General features: G+C 40.3%; 2 protein-coding genes and 1 long non-coding RNA gene across 3 annotated transcripts in view; all 3 read right to left on the reverse strand.

Moving 5' to 3' along the window:
* Positions 1 to 19,626, reverse strand: part of pla2g4f.1 (phospholipase A2, group IVF, tandem duplicate 1) — a 46,338-nt gene extending 26,712 nt beyond the window's left edge. The window contains exons 1-3 of the mRNA XM_048270130.1: positions 19,345 to 19,626; positions 3,693 to 3,765; positions 720 to 856 (exon numbers count right to left, since the gene is read on the reverse strand). Of these exons, the coding sequence (XP_048126087.1) occupies positions 720 to 856; positions 3,693 to 3,765; positions 19,345 to 19,353 (219 nt within the window). The 5' untranslated portion in view covers positions 19,354 to 19,626. The remainder of the gene's footprint in view (positions 1 to 719; positions 857 to 3,692; positions 3,766 to 19,344) is intronic.
* Positions 19,627 to 21,454: 1,828 nt separating this feature from the next.
* On the reverse strand, positions 21,455 to 23,458 carry LOC125311690. Its single transcript, XR_007196509.1, has 3 exons — positions 23,156 to 23,458; positions 22,379 to 22,565; positions 21,455 to 22,096 (listed from the first exon to the last, which is right to left on the reverse strand). It is a non-coding gene; the product is annotated as an uncharacterized LOC125311690 (long non-coding RNA).
* A 13-nt stretch (positions 23,459 to 23,471) lies between these two features.
* LOC125311689 (cytosolic phospholipase A2 zeta-like) lies at positions 23,472 to 24,698 on the reverse strand. Its single transcript, XM_048269964.1, has 2 exons — positions 23,812 to 24,698; positions 23,472 to 23,585 (listed from the first exon to the last, which is right to left on the reverse strand). The coding sequence occupies exons 1-2, from the start codon at positions 24,023 to 24,025 to the stop codon at positions 23,563 to 23,565; spliced, it is 237 nt and encodes a 78-aa protein (XP_048125921.1). The 5' UTR covers positions 24,026 to 24,698; the 3' UTR covers positions 23,472 to 23,562.
* Between the last annotated feature and the right edge of the window lie 166 nt (positions 24,699 to 24,864).

Genomic DNA, 24,864 nt, shown 5'->3' on the forward strand with positions numbered 1-24,864 from the left:
TACAGTGACTTTGTCTGGAAATGTGGTCTGAAATGAAAATTTGGATAGAAACACTTTAGGTGTGTTTGGCATACCTAGAAGAATGACTATATTGAAAAGAACCCCATGTCTTATGAGAATTATGGTGGAGGGGATGTGCTATTGTGGGGCTGTTTTTATTCCCAAAGGAAATCGGTCAATCTCTGCCAAGAGACTAAAAGTTGGTCATGGTTGGATCATTCATCAGATCAATGAACCAAAACAAATGTCCAGATCAAAACAAATATGGTTTACTGAACACAAAATCAAGCTTCGGACATTGCCATCTCAGTCCCCTGATCTACTCCATAGAAAAGAAGATTTTGTAAAGACGAATGGTCTTAAATCCTTTGCTTTGTATTCTCCAATTTTATGGGGTGTCATAGGAGAATATTACAAGCTGTTTTATTGGCAAAGGGAGAATGGATTAAGAAGGTATTACAAACAGGGGTGCCAATAATTGTGAGCGACTTGTTTTTGTTAAAAATATTTATTTATTTCTGAGATTTTGCTTCCCTTCAAAGTTGGATTTTTCCTAATTCTTTTCATTGTGAGATAACAATAAATCACCAACAGATTATTTTTTATACCTGTTTTTAGTCAACTTAACAGAGGTGCCAATAATTCTGGAGGGTACTGTGACAAATAAATAACTTGACTTTAACTTGAGGAAAGGTATAAAACGCATGTGAAGATCAGACCTTGACGTGGCTGTGGATGCGGAAGTGGAAGGTCTCGTTCCACTCTGGGTTGTTGCTGTTGGGCACTGTCTGGGTGCGATGAGAGCGAGCAGATGATGTGGGCAGCTTCAGAATCACGTAGCAATCCGACTCCGACCCTGAAGAGAACCAATGGAAAGGGAGCCAAATGGAGTATACATTATATCAGTTCGTCAGTATCTGTTTCTCTCTCCCTCTATCTCCCTGTTTCTCTCTCCCTCTATCTACCTGTTTCTCTCTCCCCACCTCCCTGTTTCTCTCTCCCTCCATCTCCCTGTTTCTCTCTCCCTCCATCTCCCTGTTTCTCTCCCTTCACCTCCCTGTTTCTCTCTTCCTCTGTTTTTTCTCCCTTCACCTCCCTGTTTCTCTCATTACATTACATTACATTTGGCTGACACATTTTTAGCCAAAGCGACTAACAACATGGTAAACAGTTTAAGTTTTAAAGCAATTCTCAACAATTTTTGGACAATTTAAAAAAAAATGGTAGAGTACAGTAAGAATAAGTGCATCAGTGAGTGCACGTGTCAGTTCAAGATGGCTGGTAAGTGCTATGATCAGCAAGACTAGTTGTAAGTGGTGCTTATAAGAGGAGATCTAAAGAGCTGGGTCTTCAGGAGTTTTTTGAAAATGGAGAGGGATGTCCTTGCCCTTGTAGGAACTGGCAGTGTGTTCCACCAACGAGGAACAACAGATGAGAAAAGTTTGGATTGGCCTGAGCGTACCAGTGGTAGAGCTAGACGTCGTTCGTCTGAGGAGCACAGCGGTCTAGAGGTAGCGTATGTCTGTATAAGGGCATTCAAGTAGGCGGGAGCAGAACCGGAGACTACTTTGTAGGCAAGCGTTAGAGCCTTGAATTTGATGCGGGCCGCCATAGGTAGCCAGTGTAGCTGGATAATCAGTGGGATAACATGTGCCCTTTTGGGTTGGTTGTAGACCAGGCGCGCCGCTGCGTTCTGGATCATTTGAAGGGGTTTCACTGCGCAGACTGGGAGACCTGTCAGGAGGGCAATGCAGTAGTCGAGTCGTGAGATGACTATTGCCTGAACCAGAAGTTGGGTAGCATCTTGAGTCAAGTAAGTCCTGATTTTCCGTATGTTGTAGAGTGCGAAACGGCATGGCCGGGCAACTGAGGCAACCTGATCTGAGAAGGTTAGTTGGTTGTCGAGAACAACTCCTAGATTTCTTGCAGTCCTGGTAGGTGAAACAGACAGGGAGCCAATTTTATGTTGATGTCGTGGTGTATGGTAGGTTTAGCTGGGAGAACCAGCAGTTCAGTCTTAGAGGTTCAGCTGGAGGTGGTGTGCCTTCATCCATGTAGCTATGTCTGAGAGGCAATCCGTGCTGAAACCAAGGGGTCATCAGGTGGAAAGGACAGATAGAGCTGTGTGTCGTCTGCATAGCAGTGGTATGAGAAGCAATGCGAACAGATAATCTGTCCTAAGGAGGTGGTGTAGATAGCAAAGAGAAGGGGGCCCAGCACTGAGCCCTGGGGGACCCCTGTGGTGAGATGGTGAGGTGCAGATAGCTGACCAAGCCATGATATGTTAAACGAGCGTCCTGTGAGGTAGGATTCAAACCAGGAGAGAGCAGAACCGGAGATTCCCATGTTAGCGAGTATAGAGAGAAGGATGCGGTGATTAACCGTGTCAAAGGCAGCCGATAAGTCAAGCAGAATGAGTACTGATGACCGAGCGGTCGCCCAGGCTTCTTTTAAGGCTTCTGTTACAGACAGGCAGAGCCGTTTCGGTAGAGTGGCCGCTTTTGAACCCTTTTTGAGAAGCTTTTGAACCCTTTTTGAGAAGCTTTCTTAAGTAATGGTGTTACCCGGGCCATTTTGAACGTTGTTGGAAACGTGCCGGAGGTTAGCGAGGCATTTATCACATGTGTGATAGCTGGTGCGATGGTCGGGCTGATGGACTGAAGTAGGCTCGTAGGTATAGGGTCCAGTGAGCATGTGGTAGGACGGCTACATGTCAGGAGTCTAGATAGTTCACTCTCGGAGAGAGGCGCGAATGCTGAAAAAGATGTTCCAGCAGCCCCTAGAGGTTGTAAGAGTGCGGTATCTGAGTCAGATGCGTTGTGTGGGCATGTAGAGAATTGACTGCTGATTGCCGCCACTTTGTTTGTAAAAAATGAGGCAAGGGTATCCGCAGTAAGGTTGGATGGAGGAGGCAGCTGAGGGTTGAGTAGCGATTTGAAGGTTGAGAAAAGTTTGAGTGTCTGTAGCGCTGTTGATTTTGTCATTATAGAAAGCCTACTTAGCAGCAGTGATGCTGGCTGAGAAGAGGAGGGCGGTAGATGACCAGCACGTAGAGTTTTGCTGGGGCGATCACTGTGATGGCATGGAATTTGAATGAGACATATTTGTTTGAAGGCAGTAGCGGGGTGAATCTCCATTTGTTGGAGATCAGCAGGCCCGTCCCACCTCCTCGTCCAGATGGGCGAGGGGTGTGGGATAGTGTAAAGTTAGTGGAGAGTGCAGCCGGGGTGGCAGTGTTCTCTGGTTTGATCCAAGTCTCAGTCAGAGCAAGGAGTTCCAACGAAAAGTGGTTGGCATAGCCAGCTATGAAGTCTGTTTTGTTGACTGCGGATTGGCAGTTCCACAAGCCCATGGAGAAGGAGGTTTCTGTAGGTGAGGACCGTTTAAGTTGCTGGAGGTTAAGCAGATTTCTGCCCCTTTTGGCATGATGCCGTTTTCTGCGATGGCCGGTGATAACAGATATGGTCAAGGCTGTTGTCTAGTCACTGACTGACTAACTAACTAACTAACTAATATTTCCATGATATTTCCATGCATGACATATTTCACATAAGTTTCATGAGTTTTCCCCCCTTTTCTTTTGAAATTTTTGCAGAAAGAAAAACTGCAGCCTGCTCCCTCACATGAAAATCTAAATGCTAGTCACATTATTTCAGATTGCAAAACCACATTTTGTGAGTTTTTTGACTCACAGTAGTCATGCGAGTGGAGAAGTTTAGCTCGCAGGACAGTCACAGAGAGTCTCCAATACGGCACAGCCTCCAGCTAAGCGGCACAGAGGAGAAAACAAACACAATTCACAAGTCGATCACAATTCAGTATTATGTTTTTGCCATAATCTTCACTTGTTCAGCTACTTTGCATGTAGCAGCACAATCCAGAGAGAAGTCTTTTGGTCTTCATTGGAGCTGCGAGATATTTTTATATGGTTAAAACATGTTATTCTTCAGCAACAGGCCTGTGACAACATGTTCATATAGTCCAGGCAATCTGTGAGAAAAAAACACCCAACCCAAAACTAATTGCAACAGAAATTATTTGTGTTGTATTCAGTTCATGAAACCTTCCCATATCACATACCAAAAGTCCATGAAAATCCAAGTGGTGGAACATTGTCAAAATTGGAATGATTTGTGCATAGGTCAATGGCGAAAAGCTGCACCTTTGGCAGTTTTATTGAACTTTCATAGTACAGGGGATATGTGAAAATTAGGTCAAAATCTTTCATAAAGGCATGAAACTTGGTGAACTTGTACAGTTTGGAGCCCTGAACATTTTCAGATATAAAACCATTATCAAAAAACCCTAATGGTCGCCGTGGCAACCATTAAATGTTCCACTATAACTGAATTACGCCTATATTCTTTATTATATCTCCTGAAACAAACATGGTATCTCAGAACAAGTGATGCCTACAGGGATGAGCAGTATTTATTACATGTATTCCATATTTCAAATACAAAATATATTGTATATTCGTAATTTATATTTGACTGGGTTGAAAAAAACGGCTTCGTATTTTGTATCAAAATACTTTATAGGTATGTATTTTTGTAGTTTAAAAAATTGACAAATATTTTTGGTAAAACCAATACTTTTGGTGATGTGATGACATCATAACTGACTTGGGCTGACTTAGAAATTTGCCCACATTTGTGATAATATTGAGATTCTTTATTGAGTAACTTTAGGCGGGTCAATATAGGGTTCAACATCAAAAAAATTGATACAAAAGGTTTTTTTTATGGATTCTGGTACTGTTAGAAATGCTAAACGACACACTAAAAATCTAGTAAAATCTGACCTTGAGAAATGATGGCCACCAAAATGGCTGCTAAGAGGTTATAATGGCTATGGGCCCTATCATGACAGTCAACAGCACGGCGCAAAGTGTATAATCATCATGATGCAACACATATTTCTATTGTACACTCGAGTTTTTCGTCATTTCTTTTATTGAGCAACGCACCAAGGGATGTAGCCATTAACGACCTAAGGAGGGGTCTAGCGCATTATCTAAAAATTACTATCGTACACCACCTAAAACGCATTACGCCACTGACCAAGAAATACCTGGTCAGAAATCCATAGCGAGTTGTTTATATGTTATTTTAAGAGTGCATTATCAACAGCGGGTTGGGTGGGTGCACAACTACACCCTGCTTTTCTCGTCCACAGGAACGTGCACCAGCGCACATCCATGCAAAACATTACAAATTACATGTTTACAATGGGGAACAATAATTATAATAAAGATATCAGAAAATACGTCTCACAATGAGTAGTTTCACCATTCACCATAATTTGCAAATTGTTAATGACAGTTAAAAGTGAATAGGCGAGAGGCACATATGGACTGGTATCATATTTCATCTAGAGGGCATATGCTTTTAGAAAATATATAGTTTAGGGTGTTTAATTTGTTTTCCATAGACAGTATAGGCTAAAATGTATCCGCTTTACACAAGATTCGCCTATATAGAATATAGGGCAATGTATTGTGCATGGCATGGAGGAAGATGAGAAATGTCTTAAATTGTGTAATATATCATCTAAAGGGTATATGCTTTCAGAAAATATATAGTTTAGGGTGTTTAATTTGTTTTCCCTTGACTATACATGCCAAAATGTATCCACTGTACATTAGATTCGCCTAATGCAGAATAGAGGGCAATGTGTTGTGCATGGCATGGAGGAAGATGAGACATGTCTTAACTGGTGTTATATCTGGGTCATTCCACGTCAGTTCAACCAGAGCCCACGCACTTAGGCCTCAAAAAATTCTGAAAAAATTACCAGGTGTACCTATGTTACTCAGGAGACACACTGTAAAATTACTCTTATGTAAGATCAAAACTTTCCAAGATACAGCCAGTTTTACAGGGGGAGGGGGGTGTCGATTTTGTCCAGCCTCTTTTTTTTGTCAAAGTTCACAAGCCCACAGCGCAATAACTAAACCATGTAGGAGGCTCAAATTTTGCATGGTGGTACATAAATAGGAATAGTATGTAGCAAAATCGTCACGTTTGGTCTGGATAATCCTGCATGGTCATAGCTGTCCCTCAAAGTTGATACAAATTTTATTGGAGTTTTTGGCTGGGCTCTGTTTAAGCCTTCAGAAGACATATTTGTACTCAACATAGGCTCTTGATTTATTTTCCTTACTGAGATAAGTAGAAACACTCTCACAAAAAACAATGAACAGAAAATAAATTCCTTCAGGGTCTGAACAGCAGACCTTAGAAGTCTAAAAAATCATTTTGGTTCTCATTTTCAGAGCACCTAAACACCTTGTGGGAATATACAAAGATTTGTTAAATATTATTTTCTTTATTCTTCATGATCTTTTCTTTTTAAAAACACCAATTTGACTTGTCTTATGCAAATCTTTCTTTTTCACTTTCCACCACGAACATGGGCAAAATGCACCATTGACATCAATATGTTTTGTATAGAGTCACCACACTGCCACCTGTGGTTGTATAGAGTAACCTGTGGTAGCTAGGTTTTAGTAAAGCATGGTTTAGTGGAATGACTATCCCATACGGTCTCGCAAGCAGCCTCCTTCAAATGCGCCGCTGAATGTCAAAATACTGATGCATTTATTTGACATTGCGCTTTGCGACAGATGTCATTCTCATTGGTTTAAATGATGTTACGCCCCTAACACACCCATGGCTAATTAAAAAACCTAGGAATACCTTGTTGCGCCATGCGCTCGACGTTTGATAATGAAAACCCTCCCAATGTGGACTGGACACATCCTACTAAATTTGAATAAGCTTTTGACGAGTGACTATGCACTTTTGACTGTTATGATAGGGCCCTTTGTCTTTATCACCAAATTCATTGAAAACAGCTTTGAAAATGTGCCCTCCATTTCCAGTCAACTACTGCATAGGCTATTCATCAAAGGTCCTATCAACAGAAGAAGCAAGCAGCAACTATGTTAATAATAACAAAATAGCTAGGCTCTCACAATTAAAATGATAACCCCATGGCATTATATAGACTATCTGTGGTGTTTTGCAAGCAAATAAGTATACAGCTCTAGAAAACAATTAAAAGACCACTGCACATTTTTCATAATATTTCATATTAAAATGTGCAAATTTGAATATGATTGTCAACTCATTCGAATGTCACTCAGCAACTGTAGAATGACATCAAAAAAATGTACAGTGGTCTCTTAATTTTTTCCCAAAGCTGTATATACTAGTATGCATACATGGAATCTAGTGGAGAGACAGCGGTCTGAACCAGTATAACAACATATTTCGAATTAACTAGGTCTGGCTAGCTGCACAGAATAAATCCCCATGGTAACTTATTTGACATTTCTTTTCTGAAACCAAGTCAAAACTAAATTCAGCCAGGATAACAAAAAAATCTCAACTTAATTGGTTTTCTGAAATACCCCTCAGATGCATATTAGTCCAGGCAAAGTAAGGTCTGACCCAAAACTAATTGCAACAGAATTTATTTTTTACATTTTTATACTTCAATTGGTGATCTAAACACCATAGTAAAAGTCCATGAAAATCCAGTTGGTGGAAATATGTTAAAATGAGGGTTGTTTTAGGCATTATCCTTCAGCAAATACTGACAAAACTGTAATTAGAATGTTGTAAAATAAGCATTCTAAAGAATATCTGATCCCATCTAACTTAACATGGAATTTTAGAATATTGCATTGTTGAGGAACATTCTTTTATTTTCAAAGAGTTACATTTCTCAGGCTTATTTCAGACTTGTTTGTTGCTAATTGGTGTCTATTTTTTTTATTTTGGCCCTTTGAATCAATGGAAATGGTTGTTCAGTCTTTAAATAGAGCCAGTGTGTTTTTGCATTTAAGTGTTCCACAATGTTAAAGTTGTACAAACATATAGTTAAGCATTATTCAGCCTAGGAAAGTGTTTTTTGGTGGTCTGATTTAGAGGTCACTGAATCATATACAGTATATCACACGAAAGTATCAGTCAAATCAAAGTCAAAGTCATCAAAGTATCATTTTCCAAGACTTATAGACTTATAGTAATTGACCTCTTGCCCGGGGGGTTGACTGATCTGTTGAGACTGTCCAATCAGAGGGGCCTGTATGATGCCTCTTTACTTTGCACAATTTTGGCTAAAACAGTAATCAGACAGCACAGTATGTTTATGTAAGTGAATGAATGAAGGAAAATTGTAAAGACAAAGTTGAAGATGGACATGATAATGTCCAAATTCGACAGACAGGTGCAGATAACTGCAGCTAGCCTCCAAAGAGGTGACTATTGTTGTGACGTCTGCCAAAAGGCGCATGTTATACTAATAAATATAGTTTAAGATTAATAATTGAAGTGCATGCCTATGCATGGGTCATGGTTTTACCAAAATCATAGATCAGCCAAAATTATACATATTCTACAAGCATATGCCCTACATGAAATATACCATTAATCAACTTATGTCCCATCTTCCTCCATACCATGCATAATACATACTCCTCTATTCTGTATAGGCGAATCAAGTGAACAGCTGATACATTTTGGCCTGCACTATTAAGGGAAACAAATTAAACATCATAAACTATATATTTTCTAAAAGCATATAACCTCTAGAAGTGATATGACACCAAATAGGACATGTCCCATCTTCCTCCATGCAATGCACAATACATTGGCCTCTATTCTGTATAGGCAAATCTAGTGTAAAGTGGACACATTTTGACATATACTGTCTAGGGAAAGCAAATTAAACACCCTAAACTATATATTTTCTGAAAGCACAAAACCCTCTGGAGTATAGTCAACACAATTTAAGACATTTCCCATCTTCCTCCATGCCATGCACATACATTGCCCTATATTCTGTACAGGCGAATCTAGTGTAAAGCGGATACATTTTTAGCCTATAATGTCTATGGAAAACAGACTAAATACCCTAAACTATATATTTCCTGAAAGCATATTACTTGTAGATGAGATGGGTCATTCCACGTCAATTCAACCAGGGCCCACGCACTTAGGTCTCAAAAAATTTTGAAAAAATTACTGAATTATATAATTCAGTGGAAATGCATGGATTCCAGTTGCTGCTACTGGAAGAAACTGGAATCCATGCATTTCCACTGAATTATTTTTTGGAATCTGATCCCTTATCATACCTGTTAATTCTTACTGCTTTGCTTTCGACTTATCGTGGACTAAATTCAAGATGGCTGCAAAACGCTAAACTTCGAAGATACTGTCTGTATAAATCATCTTGTAAGTAAACTACCAGTGCTTTTTCAAAGTTCTCAATGTCTCGTTTTAAATGTCAGGGCCCTCGGAAGTCTACCAATGAAGTGTGGAGATACATTGAGCCTCGTAAATGGGTGTAAAACAGTGATTTATTTGCATGGCTAGCCCGATGCCGAAGCACCACTATTGAAAAAGCTGTTGGTAGCATCGGCTAACTAGCTTCCAGATTTTTGGAGTGCAGGGGACAAGCCGAGATGGGCTATGAGACATACGTTCACACTCGGTATCATGTTTCAATACACTTTAGGTCAATATCACACCGGAATTCTCCTTTAACTGACAATGGGTTACCATCGAAAACAGAGACTGGAAAAAGCAACACTTACCCTAATATTGCTCAAATGATTATCCTGCAGAGGAGTTGCTCATAACTCGTGACAGTGCGTCTTCAGCTGTGCTCCATACGTGTCTCTCGCCTCTCCCCTAATCACTTCTAACCGTCATTACCAATTTGCAAATGATGCTGAATAACTACTCATCATGAGATGTACAGTATTTCGTAATATCTTTATTGTAATTATGTTTCCTATTGTAATCGTGCAATTTGTAATGTTTTGCTTGGACGTGGCTGGTGTGCGTTCATGGATGATAGGTGCACCCGCCAATATGACTGTTGACAATGCGCTCTTAAAATAACATATTTAACTCACCATAGACTTCTGACCAGGTGTACAATAGCGATTTTTAGACAATGCGCTAAGCCACTCCCTAAGTTGTTAATTGCCACACCCCTGGGCGCATTGTTTAAAAATTTAACGTGCAAAATAAGGAATTAAACTTCGCGCCGGGTGGAAAACGAGTTTTATGCCATGCGCAAGTGTGCAAAATACAGCCCAAAGTCAAATACGGTAATCATACTTTAGCCCAGTGGTCCCCAAACTACGGCCCCCCAAAACATGTCCGTGGTATATAGCATCTGGCCCGCATGGCAGTACGACATCGTCAAACTATAACCTCCGTAATTTCCCCCATTCATTCTCTATGGCGAGTATTAAAAGTACACATGTAATACTTTTTGTCCACTGGTGGTTGTTTTGGCGCTGTTTCGCGTTTGCCATCGAAAACGGAATGAAATGTAGGCCTACCTACCTGCAAACAATGTAAGAGGCCTATGCTGACTGCATCAGTGCTCAAAGTATTCTACAAGTTTATCAATTAATTGTTAATAACTAACTAACTTCTATTCAAGTCATATTTCTGGGACTTTCTGGGATACTTATTTCTATTTTTTATTCACTCATTAATACACTCGTTCATACAAATTCACAAAGTTCTCATCAGGTGAGTGAAAGTGGTAATTTCAGATGTTTTTGCCAGCACTTTATAAAACTCTCATAGTTTGAGAACTTCAAATTATTTGTAGGATATTGCTTGTTCACAACTTGAGCTGTGTATGCAAAGACACAGAGTTCAGAGTTCACACATTTTTAATAAAATACACTTTTGGGACTCCCTGCTAATACTATTGGGAATGCTATTTTTTTATTATTATTATTTCATTTGAGCTACATTTTACACTGATATGGCATGATTGCAATATAAACACAGCTAACAATGGTATTAAATTGCAGCCTATGATTAAATGGAATGGAATATTCAACTAAGGTAGACTGCTGTTGTTCACAGCACTAAGCTATTTATGGTTACTAATATACTCAAGAGTCTCTGGCCCTCTCTTAGAGCCAGGCATAGTGAGCTGGCCCTCGGAAGAAAAAGTTTGGGGACCACTGCTTTAGCCTATCCGTTTCTTTACAGTGGCGTGTCCTTTTCTTAATGATGTCGCATGCCTAGATGAAGAGCGTGGCGTGGCTTAAAGGCAGCAAAAGCGGGTGCAACTGCTTCCCCAAAACAATTCCTCCATAACTGTGTATTTAATCGTTTGATATGTGGATGACTTTCAGTGGACTAAACAAAAGGTAAAGATTTTGTTATCACAAGGCTAGCTGGTTCGTTATATGGCGAAGCATATAGGCAACTTTGTTTGCAGCAGTGAAGCTCAGTTTGTTGTTAACATTGTTGGTAACTGTCAGGGAATTTAACCCCAACATATAGACAGAGGCGGACAGAGTACACAGCTTCATTACTTGAGTAAAAGTACAGATACCCTTTGCTAAATTTTACTCAAGTACAAGTAAAAGTACAACAGTCAGATGTCTACTGTCTACAAGTACTGAAGTACTTGTTTTTAAAAGTACTTGAGTATCAAGAGTACAAGAGTAGCCTACATTTTTTTTTTTTTTTCAAATATTGAAATATATTACTGCCACAGTGCTTACATTTATGTACAGAAACGTCCTACATAGAGTTATGAAAAATGTTAATGTTAATGAATGAATGTTAATGAATTGAAAGTAAAATCAAGTCATTTTCATCTTTTTACCATGTTGCTAGGAATGGGCAGTATTTCTAATACATGTATTTAAAATATGTATTTCAAATACAAAATACTATTTTGTAATTGAAACACTTAAGGCAAAAACTATCATTAACTTGTTCAGAAAAATGAAATAGTCTGGCGAGGTGGGGCCACAGGTTGGCACATTCCCGGGATGGACCTGCTGCGTCTTCATCCATTGTTTCGTCCATGGTTTTGTCTCTTATCTAAATCTGACCATGGAGTTGACTTTGGCGGAAAGCTGAAGGTGATTGCTGATAGATTTTTCTTTTTTCCTTCTTTTTAGAAGAAGTAACGGGACCTCACGGTTATGGATAGAAATGTAGTGGAGTAAAGAGTTCAATATTTGCCTCTCAAATGTACTTAAGTAAAGTCATGAGTACTCCCCAAAAATGATACTCGAGTAAAGTACAGATCCCTCAAAATTGTACTCAAGTACTGTACTCAAGTAAATGTACTCCGTTACTGTCCGGCTCTGCATATAGATACAAGAACCACAACACGTAGTATGGCTTTGCCCACAAACTCTGGTACCAAGAGGAGAGCCTGCTAATGTAAGGAAGAATTCCTCACACCATCAGTCTCTGACTCTGCAGCCCAAAAGCTGTGTCTTTTATTGTACAGATGCACACAGAAAATAGGAAGCAAGACATAGTGACTTCATAGACCTCTGAAGTTCGCCTACAAAAAAGCTGCCATCTTTGAGATCCAGTATCTGGCCATTTTTTCTATGGGAAAATAACATGGGGATTTTGAATTATCACACCTGTTAAACTCTTGCAGGGATGAAAAAGTCTGAAATGCAGACGTTTTCCTGAACACACTTTTGTCCTCTGCCTTCGAGTGGATACTGTGATCACTGGTACGTGCGGACGGCACACTTAGTTGCATTGCACAAGTTGCATTGCACGTTAGCTCTGGGGTAGCAAAAAATCAAAGTGTGCCGCCTTCACAAACCGGAGATCACAGTGTCTACTCGAAGGCAGATGACAAAAGTGTGTTTGGGAAAACGTCTGCATTTCCGATTTTGTCGTCCCCGGGAGAGTTTAACAGGTGTGATAATTCAAAATCCCCATGTTATTTTCCCATAGGAAAAATCTCAAGATACCAGATCTCCTTATATGGACAAAGATGGTAGCTTTTTTGTAGGCGAACTTCAGAGGTCTATTGTGACATACTCACCCACACACACACACACACAGACAGGGTGCAGTTCCTGTCTGTCTGGGTGCACACTTAACTTGTACTCTCTGTTCTTAGAACTCAGCACAACAACATTTAACTTGAACTATCTTTTCTTAGAACTTAGCACAACAACATTTAACTTTAACTCTCTTTTCTTAGAACTCAGCACAACAATATTTCTGCTTACACAAATGGTTATACAATAGGGCTGTCACTTTATGTTCGAAAATCGATTGGACCAAACAACACAAGTTTCGAAAACTAAAATAGGGAATCGATTTTAACCAAATATACACTATTAATTTTGAACGGATTAAACAAATAAAAAAGATAGATGTAACAAAATCACAAACAAGAATATAAGAATATAAAAGAATTCCGAAGTGCAGTAAGCATTGCAAAAGCTAAAAAGAAAATTCCCACCCATTTTACGCACCGGAAACAGCTGTTTCAATCAGCTGCTGTGCTGCTCGTGTTTTGCCAAAAAATGGAGGACAACGCGATCAACCTGTGCGACATGTAGAGAGATGAGTGATAGGCCCTAATAACTTGAGGAGTTCGATGTGGAATATATATCAAACTATGGAGAAGAACAAAGCGCTATGCAAACTGTGCAATCGAGTTCTACGTAGGCGAAATTTGTTTGACATTTCTAATCGTAAACACAGACACCGCTACGTTGAAGCCTGCAGTCATGTTTGTCACTGATGTAGTGGCAGTCCACTCGGCTTATTGTTTTTTCGAGAATGTTGCACTCCTGTTTGTCATTGTGCACGAAACTTCACGCCAATAAATCATCAGAAATATTGCTGGCTTGCGTCTACAAGCGCCCTCTTTACGTTCGTACTAATGCCTGTTAATTGTTTGCGGATTGGCCTATATCTGGCGTTGAAAATGAAAACGTCTTTAGACATAAAAAAAAATCGATTTTTTTTGTCTCGATGTCTCAAAAATCGAACAGGATTTTTTCACAAAAGTGACAGCCCTATTATACAATGATAATAATAATTTTATAGGAGAGATGCTAGCGGTCTAATCTGATTCAATGAGCTGGAGCTAAAAGTGCTACTGTCAGACTCAGAGAACGGCTGGATAAACTGGAGAAAGGTCAAACTCAATTGTTTAACTCGAGGGGAGGTGGAAAATGAGTGTATTTCCCCAAACGGTGGAGTATTGCTTTAATAAATATTTCAACATCAATTTTACTTCCAAACTCTTGAATATTCTTTAAACTGAAACTGTGAAGTAGCTGCTATGTGTTTGATGTATTTGTGTAGGCTATTTCATTATTTCTGATGTATGTGCACATGAAATGCACAGAGTGAAGTGGGAAATTATCTGTTTATGGTTGAGGCCTGCTCTATCTCTGTCTCTCTCACAAACACACAAACACACACACACACAGCCTCTCTATCTTTATCGCTCATACTCACGCACCCTCTTCCTCTCTCTCTCCCATTAAGCCAGAGAGGTTGGTCATACCATCTGAGGGGAAGTCTCATAGTAATTTTTGGCAATGTATATACCACCCTAGAGGTAGGAAATAAGTGATAGCATTCCATTGGTATTAGCTTGTTATCACCCTGTTTATGTCTATACGCTTATGCAGAGATATATTGAATCTTAACTAATAGAGCTGATTATTTACATTATGCCACTAATGTTTTGTATTGGAAGTTTTGTGAAACATTACATGTAATTTATCAATTATCTAATAAAATATGCAATCATTTGTACAGAAGTACAGAAATCTTAACATTGAACAAAGTCAGGTTCAAAATTCTTCTTTTTGTATTTCGTTTTGGTGACATAGCAAGCGTTGGTCAAAACCGTCTGCTAAGAAACTAAAGGCTAAACAGACGCAACATCATCCAGCATCGCTTTCCCTAGTTTTAACTAGACCAGTGGTCCCCAAACTACGGCCCGCATTTTGGGTGGCCCTCCAAAACATGTCTGCATCCGGCCCGCACGGGAGTCAGACCCGGCGGCAGACACAAATTCACGGACGGGCATTACACCTTCCAGGGGGGGCACGGGAACTTAAATTGATCACGATACACTTGACAAAACATTCTAATATGAAAATGTAGATGCAATTGTTGTAAAATGGTGCAGCTCCTTTAAGAGAGCACCGTGCGCAGGGATGGAGAGAGAGAAAGCGAGAGGAGATATGTGTGTTAGAACTGAGATGCGTGTGGAAAAAGTAGACGTGCTGTTGAGTCTTGAGCGAGTCATATTCAAAATAATGCAAAAATAAATCCGCAGATAAAACCAATATCCTCGTTCATTTGCTAACCACTTTCAGATAGAGTGTTAAGGAGTTAGCCCCAAAGTTATGATAACTTCGGCCCTGGAGCGGTAAAAAGCTCTATGTGGGGAAGTGGGGTTGGTTGGTGCCAATACCTCCATGTTTGGTGCAGCCAAGCTCATCCAGGACGGGCCCGGCCCCCCCACCCCCCCCATGATGCCGGGACTGACGGGAGTAGCCTACGACATCGTCAAACTATAAACTCCGTAGCCTAATTTCCCCATTCATTCTCTATGGCGAGTCTTAACAGTACACATGTAGGCCTTATACTCTTTTTGTCCACTGGTGGTTGTTTTGGCATTTGCCATTGAAAACGGAATGAAAATATAGGTCTACCCAGAGCCATAGTAAAGGTAGATTTGCGACAACTCCATTGACGCTAATGTTCCATTTTTTCCAACAATGGCAGCTAATGGAAGCCTCAAATAGTTCCCGGAAGTTAAGTAAGGGATAATGGACGACACGGTGGTCTGTTCACAGAAGTTAATGGACGGTCGAGGTTGTTTAAACCTCATAAGTGCATTAACTTCTGAACAGACCACCGTGGAGTCCCTGCTTATTCCACTGTTGCCACTTGCATTGTGCTCATTTCCCGTGACAATTTAAAAGTTTTAATCGCTAAAACTTGTCTTGTTTGTAGAACTACTTTCTTCCAACACATATCAACTAATTTCTCAACTTGCAGGACAAACTGCCGTTACTAGTTCTAAATGGATGGTTGCTACGGCCAAAGGCCAGTCGTTAGTTCTATCTCTCCCGTTGTCAAGCGGGCGTATCCCAAGATTCTGATGAACCTTAGTTTTGAAACATCACTATTTTACTTAGCCTGCTGTCATCCATCTAGCTAAAAGCCACCTCCGTCATATGCTACAATGTTGCCATGTTCTGAACGTCTGCATTTTACAGCTCGGATGCAACGTGACCGTTCATTTAAACTTCACAACGAGTTCGGCGAATTAATAGGCCTATACAAGTGTGATACGGCCAAAAAAATGGATCTTCTTCATAGGTGTGCAAATAACATAGCCTACAGTTAACAGACATCTGCAAAAAGTCATTTCAGGGAGGTATCACGAAGTCCCTCCCCCCCCCCCCCCAAAAAAAATTAATAAATAAAAATAAAATAAATAATAATAATAAAATAATAATAATAATAAAATAATAATAATAATAATAAATAAATAAATAAATAGGCCTAATGTAATGTCTAGTCAGTACACCAATGTAGATTTTTGTAGTTTCGTCTTTTCATGAATTGACACTAGTTCAAGGGCGTAGGTTTGGTCTCAGCTTTGGTGGGGACACATCCACAACTCCTGTTATCACGATACCAACATTATTGTTTCAATACCAATAGCAAGTGAAGAATCTCGATTTCGATACTATTGCGATTTTTTAAAATTTGATTTGGTTTGTGTGATTTGTGAGATCATTGAAAAATAAAAAGATACCCGCACACTGTTTCTATAAGCTCCCAGAGTGGTTTATTAGTACAACGTTTCGACCAGAGGTCTTCGTCAGGTATCCCTGTCGGCTAAGCCTTATACCCAGCACCTGTTTAAATTTGGAGATGTGCGTGCACTCCACTCTGATTTGTGAGATCATTCACATCAGTGGCAATCATAGAATTTGATTGACCCTACACACACACACACACACATAGAAAGTGATGGTTGTCATAGGTTTCTTTTTCATATTTTGCAATTCATATAAACTATAAATGTATATTGAGAATTATTTATAGTATTTTATGATCTGCATGATTACTAATAGCTAAACATATTTAGTAATTTGATTACATCATATTGATATTTAAATTATTAGGCTACACTTGTCTATATCATCACATTTGGTGTGTAAATCTAATTGAGTGCCTGTCACTTTAAGAGGAACGTGAATGCTGAAAAATAGTTTCGCAAGGACATGTGGATTCAATTAATCATGTTTGCTATATCATTAGATAAAATAAATGTTAAAAAAAAACTAACAAGTCAAAGAAAATCTTTATGGGATGAGATCATAGAAGAGATAAGTGTCTCGCAATGTTCATTTCTATGAGTAGGCCTATGGAAATGCACCAGTTTATCTTTTATTTCTTTGCATTGTGCAGGCTACATTCACAAATACATTAGCCTACATAAACAGAATATAGGAACAGGAAAATATCTCGGATCCATTGTTTATTGCGACTGCAAGATTGGTAGCCCAATTAGCCTAACAGTCAGTGATAATGACTATAGCCTATGTGACTGCCCGTGCAGCACACCCTTATTCAACATGACTCCTAACTTTGGTTGAAAGATTACAGAAGCTAGGTTAGCTGTGACAATATCCTGGGTAATATGCTATTTTAAACAGTAAAATCCGCATTTGAAAGCCTGGTCACCAGTTGCCAGTTTGTATGGCTAATTATTTTGCCTAGACTCAATGAAAAAGCTTCGTATTTTTGGGTGGCAAAGCTGATCTACAAATCACAAAAAGGGGCAAACATGTACATGCTGAAGGGCAAAGGGAATATCACAATGTTTTACTCTGGCCTTTTTTGGGATAGGCTTGGCAGACAGCCCTAACTTACCGTTGTCGTTGACACACCCGCTCGCTTGACTGCCGGTGCAAACAAGTAGCCTGTGCTTTGACACTCTCCGTGCGTGTAGGCCTACTGTAGCGTGCATGTCAGATAACCCTTCCCCCTCCCCCTCTGTTTTTCAGCAAATCATATGACGAAGTTTCTTTTACTGTTGTGCTGGCTGTCGGAATGATAAGCAGCACAAATAAGTTCGCTAAAATATTGGTGGGGACAATTTTGTCATCTTAAAATATTGATTAGGACTAGTCCTTAGCGTCCCACCCTAAATCTACGCCCATAGTTAAACTCACTTTTCATGTACATGAATTGACACTAGTTAAACTCACTTAAACATGTTTTTTGCTATCATTTAACCCGCCATGGGCAATGCTAAAGGCACTGTTACAAACAGTGCAGCGTGTCATTATTGCCCGTTATATATCGCACACTGCAACGAGTTGCTGTGTTAACCCTGTTCGGTTCCACTTGCATGTAAGAAATCTTTCTCACATATGAAAAATATAAAGACAAACCTGCGCTCACGTTTCAGGGCAATTCCGCGCAAAACTGTCACATCCATAACGTCAACACAATGCCATGGGGTATTTAGTTAGCGTTATGGATATCACAGTTTTGCTTGGAGTTACGCACTACTTGGAACGTAACACATTTTTGTTGGCAGGAGAGAGAATGACAGCGATTAACAAATTGCACTTGTTGCTGGTTACCAATAAATAGGGCCTACTATATATATTTTTGCAAACAACAAAAACAGAAAGGATGGAGACAGCAAAGCTAGAGATGGGCAGGAACAAGGTCAATTGGTAGAAATGCTTGTCAAAACGTTAGGAGCTGGATGTGTGGATGAATGAAGCACAAGTATGCTTTATAAGCATGCACACTGTTTAAAGTTAGGCTAGGCTACACGGTAAACTAAGTAAACCAAAGTTAAATTTAGCTTTTTTAGGGCTAGATAAAGTTGACCAAATGGATATAGGCTGTTAGGCGTGAATAAAGTAGGCTACTTTGTTGCTCAACCCCTTCCAACGTGGGGACGGATGTTGACATTTTCCGTATTTTGCGTGAGAAACCTAAAAAGGAAATCTCCTTTATTTTCATTGTTCAATGTTGACAGCGCTATGGAACGAAATAGAACGTTATATGCCGACAGAAATCAACAATCAAACAAGCCACTTTGATTTTTTGCTGTTTTCATTAATACAAAAGATGGGTGACCCCCCCTCCTAGACAAAAAAAAGTTAGGTGACCCTCCCCTCAACAAAGAATAAAAAGACATGACCCTCCCCTATTTTACTCCGGTGGCCCCGTTTATAAATAACAAACGGTCCCTAACCGTCGTTATCTCTTCTGAAATTAAAAAAATAATACATTGTATACATATAATACAATAATAATTTGGTAAAAGTGGCCGACCCCTGGGCTAGGACAAGGCAACAATCTTTGCGTGAATTAAAGGTTAGGGAGGATCCGATTGGATTAACATCAGGTAGTCAATGATATCAACGATGCGATTCCCAGCATAGTCTAATGCAGTGGACAGGCTGTCTTTTTATACTATGATTACGACGGCTTATTGCCTGCTTACCTTGGGCATGATCGCAGCCTACCTCTCGGTGCGTCACCAATATCAGTCTGAAACTGAAGTAGCAAGCGCCACCCTATATCTTGGCAAAGAGTTGTCACCTGTCGTCCTGGGAATGCCCTGTATTCGGACACCTGCCCCGTAAAGTCTTTCTCGCTGCACGCATTAGCCTATCCGGAACATTCATAGCAAATAATGCCGTTTTAGGAAACCTCGACAAAAAATATATTGGACCAGCTCAACAACAGGCTGCTGCATGTAAAACTAAGGGTAAACTCAGCTCCTTGTAGGTGCTCTACTTCCTGAGAGCCTAGAACATTTTGGGGTGTGTCCAGAAGGATTTTCAAGAAGTACTGTAACGTGGGGGGACAGTGAACTCAGGGACAGATCATATTTCAAGATTTTAAATATTAAAATATTTTTAATTGATGTATTAGAAATAGTCATTTGCCATTATAGTTAAAAAAAAAAAAAATGTATATATTTGCAACTGAAGTAAAAAAAAATGTGGAAAAGAACCTCATCAATACTCAATGATTCGCCATCTCATACACATTTTTATGGAAGCACCTGCCCCATAATGACCCCAGCTATTGCTCAAACATGCCTTTCACTTGGTTTTCTGCAATTAATTGTATATTATAGACAGTGAAGTTTTATATTGATACTTTTAAACTATTTTCCAAGTCTGTGCATGACAAATGATTTTGGGTGAATTTTGATGATTTGCACTGATTGCTAATTTGCAAAGGGAGGGGGGCATATAGATTGTTTGGGAGGACTGGTAACTAATCCTAATCTCCCATCACCATCCCCACCCCATCACCCCATGCACCACCCAGTCAAACTCCCCAGGATCTGACGCCAACTCCCCTGAATACCCATCACCATACCCACCCAAGCACATGATGGATCAGGAACCTTGCATTTTTTACTAGCCCAAGACAGTCAACAGACAATGTTTTACTAGCCCGAGACCCTCAGCACCAAAGCAGCCCCCCCGCCACACACACACACACGCACACATGTAGCCTAATGTTTATTGATGCTACTGTAAGTCACCTTGGACAAAATGCTAAGAACCATAATCACTGATTAGGCTTAAATATATTCAACTACGCTCATTCATCCCTAATTAATGCCATTAGATAGAATAACACTAAGAGGGGAAGAGCAGGGTTGTGGAACACTAGTGCTATTTTTTAAACATAATGACATCTGTTTATGAATTTGCATGTTGGCTAAGGCTCTATGGCTAAAGCCTTTGTGGTGCACTGTCCTGTCGTGTTGTTGCCATGTTGCTATGACTTGAGCTGCAAACCGGTGTACTTTGACTTTTTGACTTTACTTACTGCAAGACCGTACAGGCCCCTGTCTCACCTTTTCCTAATCACCGACACCACCCAGTGGGGCGCCACGTGTCTCCCTGGCTGAGTGGCTTGGCATCATTGGTGAGAAACCAGCCAGGTATTAATGCTGTGCCTTAGGCCTTGGCATTAGATTTGCCACTGCACTAAAAAAAAAACCCACCACTATTGTAAAACATCTCAATGCCACCCGCAATGGTCCAAATATCCTGTCATAAATAAAATGTGCTTTGCATTAAAAATGTGCTATATAAATAGACTAAAATATTTTTTTTTAGACTTTAAATATCCAATGTGTTATAGTGGCACAGCCCATCCTCAGAGATTTTCGGGGATTGATACCCAGGCGAACCTGTACACATGAAACTTGATGTGTTTGTAGCCCCACCAGAATTTAAGGCCAGTAAGAGTTTAGAGTAGCTGAATAACTTAGGGGCCACTACAACTATCCATAGAGGACACTGCAACTTATGCGTTACAATATCTCAACCGCTTCAGTGACAATTTTAAAATTTGGCATGCTTAGATCAAATTCCAGAATAACTCAAATTTCCTAAATCTTAATTTGGCTCTGTCATCAAAATAGGCGCCAACGACCTGGCTGTGACCGATATCTTTTCACACAAAGGTTCAAACTTCATGAAATGCTGCATCATTACCACATTCTGGATAAACAGCAATTTCATGATATTCCATAGGGGTTGCTGTAACTTACACATTTCAATAGCTGCTTCTGTTCGAGGCTTTACAAAGATACTTTATTAATTTCATCACACAGGATTAACATATTTCTGGTTCCAAATTGTCCAAATGAAATTAGTTGCTAAATTAATCAATGACTAAACAACAATTACTTAAGCTTAATATTTCCATGGTGTTTATCTTAATACATTTGCATTATTTTAATCCAATGAAGTGACTAATAGACCCTAAGAAAATGATTACCTGATGTACTGCAGTCAACAAATTTGGATGTTTTTGTTGTTGTTGTTGTGTGTGACCAGTCACAAGGAAAATGTACAAATGGAATATGTTTCAACCAGTGTAGCCATACAGTTTGACATAAATTAAACATCTATGTATAAACTTCATCATCTATGCCTGTATGTATAATTTCTATTTCCTATCAAAAATACACAATTTGGAGGATCTGTTCAGGAGCAGGGGTGGTCCTTGCTCCCGTCCACATAGGTTCTCTCTCTCTGTAGCGCTCTGCGTTGAGCTGACCGCAGGATGTCGCGGTTGTTCAGGACGTTGTAGCAAGTAAGATCCATCAGCTTCTGGAAGTCCTCAGGCTGGTAGGCCAGTTTGGTAAGCGAGGTGAGGTATGGCGAGTCCTTGGTTCACCTCTCCCTGTTTCAATTCATCTTCCCCTTCTCGCTTGACTCCTTCAAATAACAAGCAGGAAGATGAGGTTATGATACAACTGGGCTGAAACATCCACTGGTTTGCTTTTCCAAAACACAAGTACACCCAAGAGCTTAACGAGGGGACGAGGGTGGACACTGAAAGATGCAGGGAATCTAATATATGAGAGTGGAGACCCTGGATCTTGCCAGTCAATGTAAATGTCTGATATTAAAACAAAATGCCAGGGAGCCCAATATTTCTATGTTCATAGTCCAACTATCAACAACGTTAAGAATGTAGTTGGGCTGGTGTCCACTAACCTGGGGCTTTGAACTTTCTGAAGGTGAGGTTGACCATGGGGAAGTGAACCACAATGGGAGCTTTGGGATTGTTCTTGTCCTCAAACACATACACCTCCTTCATGGGCTCATTCTCCACACGGCTGAAATCGATGTGAGGGAACGGGATCCTGTGGTCAGTGCAGTGCTTCTGGGTTTTCTTCAGCACCTGAGAAGCAAACAGACAGGTTAACAAAACTGCGGTGTTAACAGAGTCGCAATTCTGCCCATTACAAGTTTGTGGATCATCAAAAGAGTTTGACATCATTATTTTAAGGTAAAATAACTACATTGTGTTGCTTTAATTCAAGCTTTAGGTTCAGGTATGTCCAATAGGACTGCTGAATATTCCATGGATGTCAAAAGCCTCTCGTATCAACAACAGCATCACAAAACCAGTGTTCCACACAGTGTGGCTGGAGATTTGAAAATGATTTCAGCATTTGTCATAGTCAGGGATGGATTACTGCACGGGCATTACCGGGCCCAGGTCCAGGGGCCCAAGGGGTCAGGGGGCCCTGAAGCCCAAGCCTTTGCATGGAATCATTGCCCCAATATCAAAAAATCAGGATGTAGGCTATAAATCTGATTGAATTTAGTATTGGCCATACCCAAAATGCACCAGAATACAGGAAATCACATCAAACAAATTAAAATAATTCTGGGGGTGCAAATCTAATCTCTCTCTCTCTCACTCACTCACACATACACACCCATCCTCCCTTGCTTCATTCATTCATTCATTCATGCTTCACTCACCTATCAGAAAAGGCAGACGATTCTCTGGAAGGTTGTTGAGCTGGTGACCCAGGAAGTACTCACTGCCATAGCGCTTAGTAGGCACAAATGCACCGTACTTTGGAATACCCACCTCAAAAGGGGCTGAATTCACACCATTCTGCAATACAAAGACACAATGGTGGTACAGAGCCACACAGTTCCATAGATGAAGAACTACACCGTCTGTAGGATCTGCAAGCACATTTGGCTGTAGCTGTGGAATGGTCTTTCATGAGCCAAGTGAACATTTTCGTTAAAAATAGAAAACAGAGATTAAAACTAGAAACTTGCCGGCCTCTGCGTTGATGCCTTTCTGGCTACTCTTCATGTTCACAGCTGTGTAGATGGGCAGAGGATTCTGTCCCTCTGATACCGCCCTCTTCTGGTCAGAGAGGGTACTCTCCCATTTCTGCACTTGCAAGGAGCAGACACTTGGCTCTAGGATTTGCATTTCATCATTTACATGTCACATACGTGTGTGTGTGTGTGTGGCGTGTGTGTGTGTGTGTGTGTGTGTTATGTGTGTGTGTGTGTGTGTGTGTGTGTGTGTGTGTGTGTGTGTGTGTCTTAGTGTTTGTCCTCCTGTGTACACTCTGCCGTACCTTCCCATACCCTACCATAGATGAGTACCCTACCATAGATGAGGTGTTCGATAGCCAGACCCCACATGTCAATGTAGGACACTGGATGTCCCTCCTTTTCCTTCTGCTCCATCTCCTTTCTGTAGTAACCGATCTTCTCAGTGGACAGTATGTCCTTGTACCTCTGGATCATCTCAATCTTCATTGGCTCAGTGACCACACCCATGTCCTCTTTTGACCAATCAGAATTCTCATACAGAGTGGACATGGCCCTATGAAATGCCAATGTGTCATGTGATTAGGCATATAATGTTATATGGAATAATGGTAAGAGGCAGGTTAGAGTGGTAATTAAGTAAGTATAAGTATAAGTAAGTATATATACTCTTTTGATCCCATGAGGGAAATTTGGTCTCTGCATTTATCCCTACAACAGCGGCGCTCGGGGAGCAGTGAGGGGTTAGGTGCCTTGCTCAAGGGCACTTCAGCCGTTCCTGCTGGTCGGCAACCGGCAACCCTCCGGTTACAAGTCCGAAGCGCTAACCAGTAGGCCACGCTGCCCTTGTCTGGTAAGCGTCAAAGAAACTGATTTCTGATTGCAAAAGCAGTGTCAGCTACATCTAATTATCAATTTTCATTTATTTATGTAGATTTACTTATTTACTTACTGTATCTTAAACCGCTACAAGGAAATGTCAAACACTGACTTTGAAAGTTGTTTCTTGAGTTAATTTAACGCCATTGAGAGATGTTACTTTTTTACCAACCGGATGAATGTTCTATAATGTTTCATGAGGAGACTCACCATGTGGACCCTGAAACGCTGGTGATGTAGCTGACAGCATCCAGGATCCCCAGAGTCTGGAGACCCCTCAGGCTACGTTTATACGGTGACGATGAAAAGAGAAGACGCAGAAGTGGCGTCTCGTCTTCATTTTTTTATTCGCGTTTAGACGAGCATTCTCAGAGGGAAATCTATATCTTTTTTTTTATATGAAGACGCAAGAGTATGTGATATTCGATTGGATATGCATTCCAGACCGCTGGGTGGTGGTGTGATAGAACCCCCGGTACGTCACGCGCAGACATTCTAATTTGACAGTTTAG

Source organism: Alosa alosa, chromosome 18 (genome assembly GCF_017589495.1).
Source record: "Alosa alosa isolate M-15738 ecotype Scorff River chromosome 18, AALO_Geno_1.1, whole genome shotgun sequence".
Classification (NCBI taxonomy): domain Eukaryota; kingdom Metazoa; phylum Chordata; class Actinopteri; order Clupeiformes; family Clupeidae; genus Alosa; species Alosa alosa.